The sequence below is a fragment of the Rhamphochromis sp. 'chilingali' genome (genome assembly GCF_963969265.1).
Source record: "Rhamphochromis sp. 'chilingali' genome assembly, chromosome: 17".
NCBI classification, from domain to species: Eukaryota; Metazoa; Chordata; class Actinopteri; order Cichliformes; family Cichlidae; genus Rhamphochromis; species Rhamphochromis sp. 'chilingali'.
The window spans coordinates 8,739,693-8,752,481 of NC_137944.1; the positions used below are offsets into that span (position 1 = coordinate 8,739,693).

Consider the following 12,789-nt stretch of genomic DNA (forward strand, 5'->3'; position numbering starts at 1 on the left):
TGCCCAGCTTTAGGTGTACTGTCGTCCGAGACTTGCACCGCAGTGTCGGCGTTTGTTTCCCTGTTGGCCATGCTTCTTGTTGTGGTCACCTGTTGTCTTCCGGTATTTTCTCCGAAAGCGACCTTTCCTCGACCAATGAGATGAGCGGTAATCTGAATTGTCATACTCGAATTGTCATAAGTGTGCTGTCAGCTCATTGGTCACAAAGCAGGAGAGGGGCTGGGAATTATGTTTTCAAACAAGGCGTTAATTTCATAAACATTTATAGACTACTTTTGGTTCTCACTGTATTACGGGACAAAGTGCGTCCCTTATTAGCTCAATACGGGACGTGTACTTTTGTTTCGAAATACGGGACGATTCCGTATTTTAAGGGACGGTTGGCAACCCTAATCATGGTTGCTAGGCAACCTGGGAAGCGCGACGGAGACTAGACCGTCCCATTTCACAAGCCTCTCACTTCCGCACGCACCGTGCGTAGTGCGCGTACTTCAAGCGTGCCGACCCTGCCACAGCCTGAGAACCATCACAGACAACAGAGTCGGGGGCGGGGCTTAAGCTCGGACAGATCAAAGGCCTTTGCAACGTCACAACAAAGGCCTTTGCAACGTCACAACAAAGGTGCTTCGAAGGAGCCTCCAAATAGCATAAATAGAGCCTTGGCGACACTCTACACCAGTAAACTCCAAAGTCGGTCCGTCTAAAGTATCGCTGAGTCTAAAATACTGCTGAAAGTCAACCTTTATTAAATATGTCTCACGTTTATGCTAGAGCTAACGATCACGTTTCCCGTGCAAAGGTTCGCACAACTGAACAGCGTGCCCCCATTATTAAAATGCAACACAAGGATGTTGCACCTTGGGCACCACGCTTAGAAAGGTGGGACATAAATACAAATAAAAATTTACTTCCACCCCCCCCTCCTCTTCCGGTTAAACCACAAAAACCACAGCGTGCCCCCATTATTAAAAAGCAACACAAGGATGTTGCACCTTGGGCACCACGCTTAGAAAGGTGGGACATAAATACAAATAAAAATTTACTTCCACCCCCCCCTCCTCTTCCGGTTAAACCACAAAAACCACAGCGTGCCCCCATTATTAAAAAGCAACACAAGGATGTTGCACCTTGGGCACCACGCTTAGAAAGGTGGGACATAAATACAAATAAAAATTTACTCCCACCCCCCCCTCCTCTTCCAGTCAAACCACAGAAAACACAGCGTGCCCCCATTATTAAAAAGCAACACAAGGATGTTGCACCTTGGGCACCACGCTTAGAGCGGTGGGACATAAATACAAATAAAAATTTACTCCCACCCCCCCCTCCTCTTCCGGTTAACCCACAGAAAACACAGCGTGCCCCCATTATTAAAAAGCAACACAAGGATGTTGCACCTTGGGCACCACGCTTAGAGCGGTGGGACATAAATACAAATAAAAATTTACTCCCACCCCCCCCTCCTCTTCCGGTTAACCCACAGAAAACACAGCGTGCCCCCATTATTAAAAAGCAACACAAGGATGTTGCACCTTGGGCACCACGCTTAGAGCGGTGGGACATAAATACAAATAAAAATTTACTCCCACCCCCCCCTCCTCTTCCGGTTAACCCACAGAAAACACAGCGTGCCCCAATTATTAAAATGCAACACAAGGATGTTGCACCTTGGGCACCACGCTTAGAACGGTGGGACATAAATACAAATAAAAATTTACTTCCACCCCTCCCTCCTCTTCCGGTTAAACCACAAAAACCACAGCGTGCCCCCATTATTAAAAAGCAACACAAGGATGTTGCACCTTGGGCACCACGCTTAGAGCGGTGGACATAAATACAAATAAAAATTTACTCCCCCCCCCCCCCCTCCTCTTCCGGTTAAACCACAGAAAACACTGCGTGCCCCCATTATTGAAAAACAACACAAGGATGTTGCACCTTGGGCACCAGCTTATTAGAGACATGGAAATATTAACAGCAGTAAAATACAAATAACACCCCCCCCCCAACCGGTAGCAGCAGATAGCCGCCCCTCCCTGAGCCTGGATCTGCTGGAGGTTTCTTCCTGTTCAAAGGGAGTTTTTCCTTCCCACTGTCGCCATGTGCTTGCTCATAGGGGATCATTTGATTGTTGGGGTTTTATTTTCACAACTGTTGTTGTGAAAATATTCACAACAACAGTTATATTGCAAAGTCTTCACCATCCATCAGCCATTACAATACAAATAATAAAAATCTTGAAATACATAAAAATGTTGACGTTTGATTTTGTTTACTTTAGTTTTGTTTACTACTACGTGTCTGATAGTGATTGTCTGAGTAGATAAAACAGTGGTCCTGTACCACCAACATCATTATGGAGATGTGTGAGAATGACTGGGAGTCAGACTGGAGGACTACTGTGAAATCAGAAAAAGCAGAGTGGGGAGGTACTTCCTGTACATTGCTTCTCCAGCTGTGTAAATTACATTTTTCTCAGCAGCAACAGCTTTGGGGTTAGGAGAATACCAGGACCAGTCAGTGCACAATGACCAATTCATCAGCTGCATAACAGCAGCTGGAGCCTCACAGCTGGAGCGCACTGTACTGAGTGAAACATTTTCACACTTCACAAGAAATAAGGACAGAAAACTTTCACCTCATCATTCCCCAAACAAAAGGGTTTCAATTCCAGGTGCCAGGAGGACTAAGATGCCACTAAAGGCAGAATAAAAGCAGCATGCATATGGCCCTTTTCCATTAGTACCTTCTAGGGGTGGGTTTTGATCATCAATTTTTCGATTAAAATCAATTCTAGCTTGCATAACACGATATTGATTCATTAAAATCCTGAATTGACTTTTAAATATAAATTCATTTTGCTCAAAATGCCAGAATATCAGGTTAAACCTTACAAAATTTCGACAACCACCCAACAGCTAAAACAGCAAATGAGAGCTGGTGCACGGATTCTGCACAAAGACGTTTCCTTGCTATCTGGGTAAACACTAGTGATGGGATTTCCGGCTCTTTTTAGAGAACCGGCTCTTTCGGTTCGGCTCACTAAAAAGAGAATCAGAATCAGAAAGGGTTTTATTGCCAAATGTTGAGCGGGTTTACAACATTAGGAAATTGCTGCGGTGCTTCAGTGCAAACATACTGTTATAAATTAAGCTTAAATAGACATGAAAATAAAAATGAGAATAAGAATTAAAAGTGCTAAGTAGATAGATAGATATATACATGATATATACATGAGTGCAGGTGGTGATCAGTGCCAAACATGGAATGATGCAGTGAACACAGCGTAGGGTCATGTGTTAGGGGTGGGAACAGTCATACGGTTATTGTTCATGTGTTCAACAGCAGAGGGGAAGAAACTGTTCTTATGGCGAGAGGTTCTGGTGCGAATGGACCGGAGCCTCCTGCCTGAGGGGAGCAGGTCAAACAGACTGTGTCCAGGGTGAGAAGGGTCAGCTGAGATCCGAGCTGCACGCCCCAGTGTCCTGGAGGTGTACAGGTCCTGCAGAGATGGGAGTCTGCAGCCAATCACCTTCTCAGCAGAGCGCACAACACGCTGCAGTCTCTGTTTGTCCCTGATAGTGGCTCCAGCGTACCACACGGTGATGGAGGAGGTGAGGATGGACTCGATGATTGCAGTGTAGAATTGTATCATCATCCGTGTTGGCAGGGTGAATTTCTTCAGCTGCCTCAGGAAGTACATCCTCTGCTGGGCTTTCTTAATGACGGAGGTGATGGTGGGCTCCCACTTCAGGTCCTGGGTGATGGTGGTACCCAGGAAGCGGAATGAGTCCACAGAGGTGATGGGGGTGTCAGTCAGGATGATGGGGGGGAATGGAGCTGTGTGCTTCCTGAAGTCCACAATAATCTCCACTGTCTTCTGGGCATTCAGCACCAGGTTGTTGTGGCTGCACCAGGACACCAAACGTTCAACCTCCCTCCTGTAGGCAGACTCATCCCCGTCCGAGATGAGTCCAATAACGGTGGAGATGGCTCTTTCGGCTCCGAACCGGCTCTTCAGGTTGTTTTGTTGCTTTAATTAATTTATTATTAACAATAATATAAAATTATGCACAAAAGGAATTACTAAGGTAAAAAAAGTGTTTTTATTTATATATGTTTATATATAAATATATGCAGTGGCCCCTAGAGACAAAACACGTACAAACTCCAAAACACATTTCTAGCATGAACTGAACTTCCAAAACAGAGCTACCTAGATCACTTAAATTACACAATTGAAAGCATGAAAGCATATGTGTATTGTTTGTGTATTTATACACAAGCATTCATATATAGTCAAATAATGAAAAAATAAATAAATAAACACACCAAATCCGGTCGTTGGTACTTGCTGGCTTGTGTAGCCCCTAGCATCCTGGAGCATTTCTGTTGTGTTTTGTACGTGTTTTGAGTTTTTATGTGCTTCTGAGTTTGTACGTGTTTTGGAGTTTGTACGTGCTTCAGGGTTCGTACACGATTTGAAGTTTGTATGTGCTTTGTCTGTAGGGGCCACCATAAATATACTTTTATTTATTCACTCCACATAAAATGAAATAAATAAATCATATAATACTATATAACTATTTAAATTTTCAGCTTTTTCCTTTTACAAATTTAAAGTGAAACAACATAAAACATGGCAAACCACAACACAATTAAATATAAATTATAATATGAAAACAAAAAGAAGATGCATATTCTCTGTTATATGGACCTGCATGAATAAACTTTCTGAATCCTTTATCATCCGCAACTGAAAATAGTTGTGGATGGTTACTATTTTTTATTTTATTTTATTTTATTGATTAGCATTCAAATATCTCAATGAATACAGAACAAAGATCTACCACAAAGCAAGAAAGCATGAGACAAGGCTAATCAAAAGGTATTGGCTGAAGCATTTGCTTATTACGCCAACCCTTTTAACAAAACATCTTTTTGCATGCAGCTCCAACACGTTCTCACTCCCAACTCTTCAAACGTGTGACGCATGGTCAGGCCCCCTCTGCTGCACATATGGACGCGCAGGGTACCCCTCTCGCATCGGGAATTGACGTGAAGGGTCCTCCGATTGAAGAGATTGCCGCGGAAGTGGTTTTTGTCGGTATATTTAGACATTTTCCAAATCACATTGTAACGACCTATACTGAACACAATAAATTATATAATGCAGGCAACTATCTGAGAGAAAATTACTGCAGATAAAACTAATTACAGGCTGTTATTTGTGTATAGGTTCTTGCATTGACGGAGTGAGCGATGTATGCTGGGTAATGGCACAGCTAGCGATTGGGTGAATTTATTGCACCGGTTTTATAAACTGTTCTACAATCCTTTTGATATTTGGAAATCTGTCGATCATTCTGCTACAGCTGTAAGATATCTTCTCCAACTCCTCTGAATACATGCAGTCATTTTACCGTCTGCTTTGGCTAATCACGCTCTTACGTATTAAATTAAATTAAATGCCTAATAAAAAAGCTGTTCTTTTTTATTAGGCAAAAACATTTTCGGCAAAAAAACATTATGCAAAAACATTTTCGGTGCTGTTAAGGAATTCACAGCGACTCACTTGTTTATTTTTGAGAAAGTTTATTTTTTTTTTATCATATTAGATGAGCGGCAGTGACGTCAACGTACTCGATCGTACCACAGGTAAGTGCGAATCTGAATCTGTAGATTTTTTAAAATTATTTTTCTTATTTAAAACCAAAAAGAAAAACCCGAAACAGTGAGCTCACAAAGCAGTTCCATGGGTTAAGATTAGCAATTTCGTGGAACAGCGAATGACTTAACATTTAATAGCATATATGTTACCACACCACATGTGCTGTAAGTTAGCTAAATTCATTTCTGTTAGCCTATCAAGTTAAGCTTATCATATATCATCATCCAGGGTACAGTGATAGAGAAGTGTGTGCTGACGTTTGCTGTTGTTGCCACTTTGTAAAGTTTGAGGGTTCTAATAAGGGTCAGTGTTGCCAGATTGGGTTGATGCTCAAATTGAAGATAGACGTTATCTATCAATCTAGCTCTCTCTTTATGGCTCTCTCTCTCATTCTGGCTCTCTCTCTCTCTCGATTTTAAACTTAATAACAGCATTACATAATCATTAAATAGCAGACCGATCATCTATGCTGCAAATGAAATACAAATGGACACTAAACAGGGTTTATCTAAATCGTTACAATAGGGTTTAATGTATATATTTATTTATAAGGTGCTTCTGAATTCTGAATACTTTTTTTTTTCTAAACAGGTTCTTCATCAATCAGCCTATTATTGATTGATTCCTTCCTACATCTGCTTTTTGAAAAACTCCTAAAGGCACTTTTAAGAGCCACGTCAGTCTGTTTGTATCTGTTCTTACTGCTGTCCTTATTGGTCTGTCTCTCTGTTTCTATCCGCATTTCTGTCTCTTTAACTCTTCAGCTTTTTTCTTGTTGTCAGTGTGCTGGTTAACCTATAATTTGCCTTTTGTCTGTCTGCTGCCTTTTCCGTCTGTAATTATTCTTTGTTTCAACATGACAGGCCCCAAATTCAGGCCCTGTACATTTTGCCAGACTCCCAATCAGGCAAGCAGAAGAACCTGCTATGTCTGCTTCGGAAGTCTGTCCAGCAAAAAGAAGCTAAAAGAAAAAGTAGAATCATTGGATAGCCAGTGGGCACAAGTTGTCTTGAAAAACAGAAATGTTTGCCGGATAATTGATTCTGCCCGTATTGCAGTAAGTAAAAAATTTTTTGTTTCATATATTATCATTAAGTTGTTATAAGATGTTGCTGGCACATTAACACAGCTCATCATATGTGCTTTTGAGAACATGCAACAATATTTTATCTACATTTTGCTAAAGACAAACAATTACTTTAACTGTAATACATCAGTGGTGGCTGTATGTATTCATATCAGTATGAATGTGTAAATGGTCTGTATTTGTATAGCGCTTTACTTAGTCCCTAAGGAACCCAAAGCACTTTACACTACATTCAGTCATCCACTCATTCACACACTGGTGATGGCAGCTACATTGTAGCCACAGCCACCCTGGGGCGCACTGACAGAGGCGAGGCTGCCAGACACTGGCGCCACCAGTAGGCAACGGGTGAAGTGTCTTGCCCAAGGACACAACGACCGAGACTGTCCAAGCCGGGGCTCGAACCGGCAACCTTCCGATTACAAAACGAACTGCCAACTCTTGAGCCACGATCGCTGTGTGTGAATGCTTAAATGGAAACTTCTAAGAAGCTGGTGTGAATATGGGTTAATATTGCATGTTGTATAAAGCACTTTTAGTGCTCCACGAGAGTAGGAAAACGCTATATAAGAGTCATTTCGTTTACCATTTAACAACAGGCTGTGTTTGACTAATTTGTGCCAACTATTTTTTTTTATTAATTTCAGGTGCAGAAACTTGAGTCTATAGGCTACAAGCCCATTTTATTTATTGGCAAAAAAGACAAGGATTCACATAAGTGGGTAGCAGATGTTATTACCCATTTGGACCCCACTTCTACTACAATAAATTTCCTGGAGAAGATGCAGAGGGCTTATGAATTTATACTGTCTAAGGGTAAGAGTGAAGTCTGTTGTATACTTTCAGTCCAGTTAATTAATGCTAATTTATATAGCAACTTTTCACAACAAGTCGTCTCAACTTGCTTTCACAATCAGAATACTTCATTAATCTTTAAGCAAATTGTGTAAGTATATTTTAAGGTCATTAAATAACCATTGAAGGATATGTTATCAAAGGCTTCGTTCACACTGCAGGTCTTAATGCTCAATTCAGATTTTTTTGTCTGCTTGTTCACACTACAAATAAAATGTGACAGCAAACGCGCTCTAGTGTGAACGCCCAAAGTGCCTGCATGCGCAAAAGAAGACGTCACACACATTGCGCTCTGTTTAGACCCAGACCAAACAGTATTGTTTGACTGATGGCCCTTATTATAAAGACTTGTTTGAGACTTTATGTTTCCCAATTTTGCTTTAAGTTATTTTGTTATTTACATATGGCCTAATAATGATCCTTATTGCTGTTTTAGAGAGGAGCGGTGCTTCCAAAGGTAGTTTCAGATTTCTGTCAGAATCTGCAAATAAAATGTTCACGTTTCTCCAACATTGTCTTCCCAACAGTTTAGCTGGATGGCCAGGAAGCGTTCATGATGTCTTCTGTGGTGCTTCTCTGGCGCTGATAATTGGCGTCTGTCTTGTGTCAGTGACGTGGAAGATCGATTTAATGTGACAGGACCGTTCAAACAGCAGTCGCTTTCTAAAATATCAGCTATGTATCGGATTCAGTAACACATACGAACGTGACCCAAATTGGATTTGAAAATATCGGATTTGTGCCGTTCACACTGTCAGACCATGATCGGATATGGGTCGCATAGGGTCAAAAAAATCTGATTTGCTGCGCTTTCGCCTGCAGTGTGAACGTAGCCAAAGTGTAGTTCCTGCTAAATATAAGGCCTTTTTTGAAAAATATTTTTATGAAAGTAAATATGTTTTATAGGAACCTCCACACCAGTGCACCCCAATACCCCCACAGAACAGCAGCTTGTGCAGTCCAAGAATGCCACCAAGGAGCATTGTGCCGACAAACAGACCCACATCAAAGAGCACGCAGAGATCCCCAGTGAAGAACAGGCAGAGACCCTGATCAACAAGCAAGCAGAGAGCCTCGCCAAGGAGCAGCCTGAGATGACCACCCAGGAACATCAATCTTCTAGGCTCCTCGAGGAGCACCCAAAGAGCCTGTCAGACGAGCAGACAGAGACTGTTTTTGTTCTCAATCTTGTTCCTTTATCTCCTTCTTCTGTTCCATGCTCCCAGTCTTTCCAAAAAAAGAAGAGAGACAGAAGCACCTCACAAACAACCTCTCCCACCTCTCCACCACCTTTTAAACCCGCAGACCAGCCATCTCTGCAGTCTCTTCATCCACCTGCTAGCCACGCGATCTCCCAGTCCTTAAGTGAGGGTGGCCAACATGAAAATAAGAAGAGAAAGAGTAAGTATTGCTTTGCATGTTATGTCTTGAGATTTTTAAGTTTCTTACCCAAAAATGATACATATGTTGTCCTAGAGAACTAACAAACCATTGCAAAGTATTATTCACTAGTTATTTAGCTGCATTTTGGTGTACACTATAAAAAGACTATAATTAAATATGGTCAATCCCTTACTTTAGTTAAGAGGACTTTGTAATTCAACTTGATTGGATTGAGAAAACTAAAACGCACTTTGAGAGAACATTTTAGTTTCTCTCAACAAATAGTGTATGCATTTATATAAACAAGGTCTGGTGGCACTCAATTGCAAAATGAAGGGTGAATTTTTTTTGTTAATTTGTTGGTCCTAAGTGAAACTAAGTTTTTACATAGAATTGATTCACAATTTATGGTATGTACTTTAAAAAAAAAACTCAACTGAGGTGGGTTCACTTTTTGACCCCAGAGGACAAATGGAGTATGGCAATCAGGAGGATATTACAGATTTTCACTTCTTGAGTGAAAACTCATATTTGATTTCTTGTGTATACAGAGTCTTATGTTTTTTTTTAAATGTAATTTTTCATTTCTTAGGCTGTCGAAGATGTAGTAGGCAGAAGGTGTTCCAGTTTGAAGAAGTCACTGAGAGCAGGATAAATGAGGTAATACTTAAAATGTTTTCATTTGCTTTTCAGTAGACTTTTTACAGTAAGCCTATCTCAAGTTGTTTTCATCCATGCACTACAGCCATGAACTGTGCTACATGGGTAAATTCAAATGTACTTTTGAGATTAGTGAAGGGAAATGATTAATGGAATTACATTAAAAGATTGTATTGTATTTCATGTGTTTGTTCTTAAACAATTCTGCAAAATTAATCACAGACATTGAATACTGCTACATCTTGCTACAAAAACCTACATGGCTAACATAGAAATGACTGTATATGAGGAAGGATCATATTTTTTTCTGTGTAAGCCTATATCCTCAGTTGTTCTTGTTGAATCAGGATCATAGAAAGCACAATTTATAGATCCTGATATATGCTGACCAGCCCTGTCTCACTATAAATAGTAGATAATCATGTGTAGTTTGAAGTGTTTAAATGGACACAATTCAAACAATTCATAATGGGATGATATTGATTATGTCAGTGTATGATGTTACAAGTACGTCAAACTTTCCGAGGAAAAGAACATAGCCAGAGTCAAAAACAGATAGACGCAGTTAACTAAACCTGTGATCAAAATAATTTTTTGTGAATGCCACAATTGGATACATGCTTTTCAAAATCCTATTATTTTTTTTTTTATAAACAGAAATGCCTTACATACACATACCTACACATCTATCAAAGTGTGTTTACATGGGTCTGTGTGTGTCTCAGGTGTGCACACTGGATTACACACAAGCTTTATGAAGACACCTATCCATTAACCATGTTATTTAACGATTGCCTCTCTGATTCCTTCTGTCTAGGGGAACACAGAAGTAAAAGTGCGTTGGTTGCCTTGCTCTGTTTGGTAAGAAGCTCTTGATATTTCATTCTCTGGGAATGTTCTGTTTCCATCTATTACCTTTTTGGAGCACAAATGAAAATGGAAAACCAGGTGTTTTGTCACGTCTTACTTCTCGCTTTTTTTCTTATCCTATCTCAATTATTTAATCAATTAAGGATTATTGCAAAGTTTTTTGCCATCTTTGTCGAATCATAAAATAACAAATTTAATAAGAAATATATTTGAAACTGTTCAGAAAACACACGTAGTGTCTCACTTAGATGCAAAAGTACTGGGAATAATTCCAGCTGGACTGTGCTGGGGCCATAAGAGCACTCACATTAATTGTAAGAAATATATAAAAGCTATCAGGATTTTGACAAAGTGGAGAGAATTTGTCCATGTCTTACACAGATTTATGTGTGCCAAAGGATAAATCGCCTAAGCAGTGGAGGGAGTATTCAGATTCTGAACTTTCCAAAGAAGTACTAATATCACACTGTGAAAGCTTTCAGTTGTTTTGCATACTGTATTTCTAGCATTACAATTGTGTGACAGCAATGAATCTCTACAAATTAAAGAGTAAACAACAGCCTTTATAATAATCCAAAAGAAACTAATTATCACATTTGAACAATTTTTATTTTCACTTCACAGAAAGGATATTATGAAATGTTCAACTGAAAAACAATAACTAAGTCTTTCATATGTGTCGAGTGTAACTGTACAGTAGTGTTTTGTTTGTAATCCATCTAAATTACAAATAGTGTAGCAGAAGTTGAAAATATCCATAAAAATGACAATTTGCATTTTAGTACAGTACTTAAGGAAATGTCTTTATCATGTTCCACCTCTGGTGTTAAACATAAAAAGCACGAAGTAATCCCCAACATGATATTAATGTTTTTGGTGTTGTTTCTTTCAATAATTATATTTTCCAGTGGGAAAATCTGGGATGACACGTGGGAGCCAGCCAGTGAATTTCAACACCACTTTGCCATGCCAGATGTGCCACCTCCTTCAGCCACTGAGGAAGTCTTCTTATGATGTTGTGATGTTTGTTTTTCCATGTTACAAACAAGTAAGATATAATGTCTGAAAACTGAAGTTGTGTACTGTCTACAAGGAACACTTTCAGAAATATGTGGAACCAAAGGTCCATACATCCAGATGTCACATTGATCTTCTCTGTTCACAGACTGGATATGTTCATTTTCAGCAGTTTGATTGTTTAGAAATGTTAGACAAATATTTATACTTGTTAAAATGCATTGTGTTACGTAAAAAAAGACTTTATCTTATGTTGTTAACTACAATAGTAGTTCTGTGTTCTTAACTTGAATGTTTTTGTACAGCATTTATATTTGCTACATTCTTTAAAAAGTGAGTGTAGGCTGTTATAATTGTTACGGTGAATATGACCCGCAGCTAGCAACTCAATCCATAAAACACATCAGTCTGTTTCCCTTTGTTTCTCATATGAAGTTGTTATTGTAAACAGGTGTTCTGTTTAGTTTAAAGTATGAAGGCTGGTGAAATTGTACTGAGTACTGTCAATGAAAAGTAAAATAAAAAATCAAAGGTCTATTGAGATGTGAGAACTTGTAGTACTGTTTGATGTTGAGACTGAAAGTTTCCATTACTAGTAGTATCAACTTTCATAATTTTCTTAGATGCTCAACATTGACTTGGCCTTGATCCACCTACACTGTTATATAACTTCATTCTCTATGCAAATATTATTTTTTTCTGCTTTGCACATATAATGTATACATAGAACACAGAAAATGTCAAATTGCACTACCAGTAATCATTTCAAGTGTGATGTCCCCACAAATAATAAGCATGTTAGATTATGTACACATATTTTCAAATTAAAATCAACATTGAATGTGGCTTTGTCCCATTACCACTGACAACATTCTTTTGAGTATTTTAACTACATTGATTATTAGAGGGTTAAGTCAACCCTCTGAGCTCTAACAGCACCTAACCCTGTATATTGGGACTATGTCATTTTTGGCTTTAGAAGATTACTAACAAATATTGGCCGTCATAGGAGAAAGAGAATTAAGCTGTTTCTGTTGAGAGATACGACCTGAACTACTATTTAGGGTTAGGGGCCAGTACAATAGCAAAACTGCTTAAAGAGATTGGAGCCAGAGGACAGGTGCTGCTGCAGGTTATAAGAAAATTAGCTAACACTGCTGAGTGGGCCAATCACTGGCTGTGGTTAAAGAGGGCTGAGATCACTTGGGCAGTCAGCTATCCGCAACACACATGCCCAGAATTGATC

At 39.5% G+C, this 12,789-nt stretch overlaps 1 protein-coding gene across 2 annotated transcripts; it reads left to right on the plus strand.

Annotated features, from left to right (window-relative positions):
• Positions 1–5,052: 5,052 nt before the first annotated feature.
• LOC308384896 (uncharacterized protein) lies at positions 5,053–12,180 on the plus strand. 2 transcript variants are annotated; one of them, XM_080863532.1, is made up of 8 exons: positions 5,053–5,107; positions 5,619–5,658; positions 6,535–6,728; positions 7,406–7,574; positions 8,520–9,014; positions 9,589–9,656; positions 10,474–10,517; positions 11,435–12,180. In XM_080863532.1, the coding sequence occupies exons 2-8, from the start codon at positions 5,619–5,621 to the stop codon at positions 11,538–11,540; spliced, it is 1,116 nt and encodes a 371-aa protein (XP_080719658.1). In that variant the 5' UTR covers positions 5,053–5,107; the 3' UTR covers positions 11,541–12,180. The 2 variants fall into 2 exon arrangements, with proteins under 2 accessions (XP_080719658.1, XP_080719659.1); XM_080863533.1 differs by having other exon boundaries at positions 5,056–5,658; positions 6,263–6,728.
• The last annotated feature ends 609 nt before the right edge of the window (positions 12,181–12,789 follow it).

Coding starts and splice junctions, on each gene's coding strand:
- LOC308384896 (XM_080863532.1), top strand. CDS start 5,619: ATGAGCGGCAGTGACGTCAACGTACTCGATCGTACCACAG. Junction 6,729..7,405: donor TTGATTCTGCCCGTATTGCA/GTAAGTAAAAAA, acceptor TATTAATTTCAG/GTGCAGAAACTTGAGTCTAT. Junction 9,657..10,473: donor CTGAGAGCAGGATAAATGAG/GTAATACTTAAA, acceptor CCTTCTGTCTAG/GGGAACACAGAAGTAAAAGT.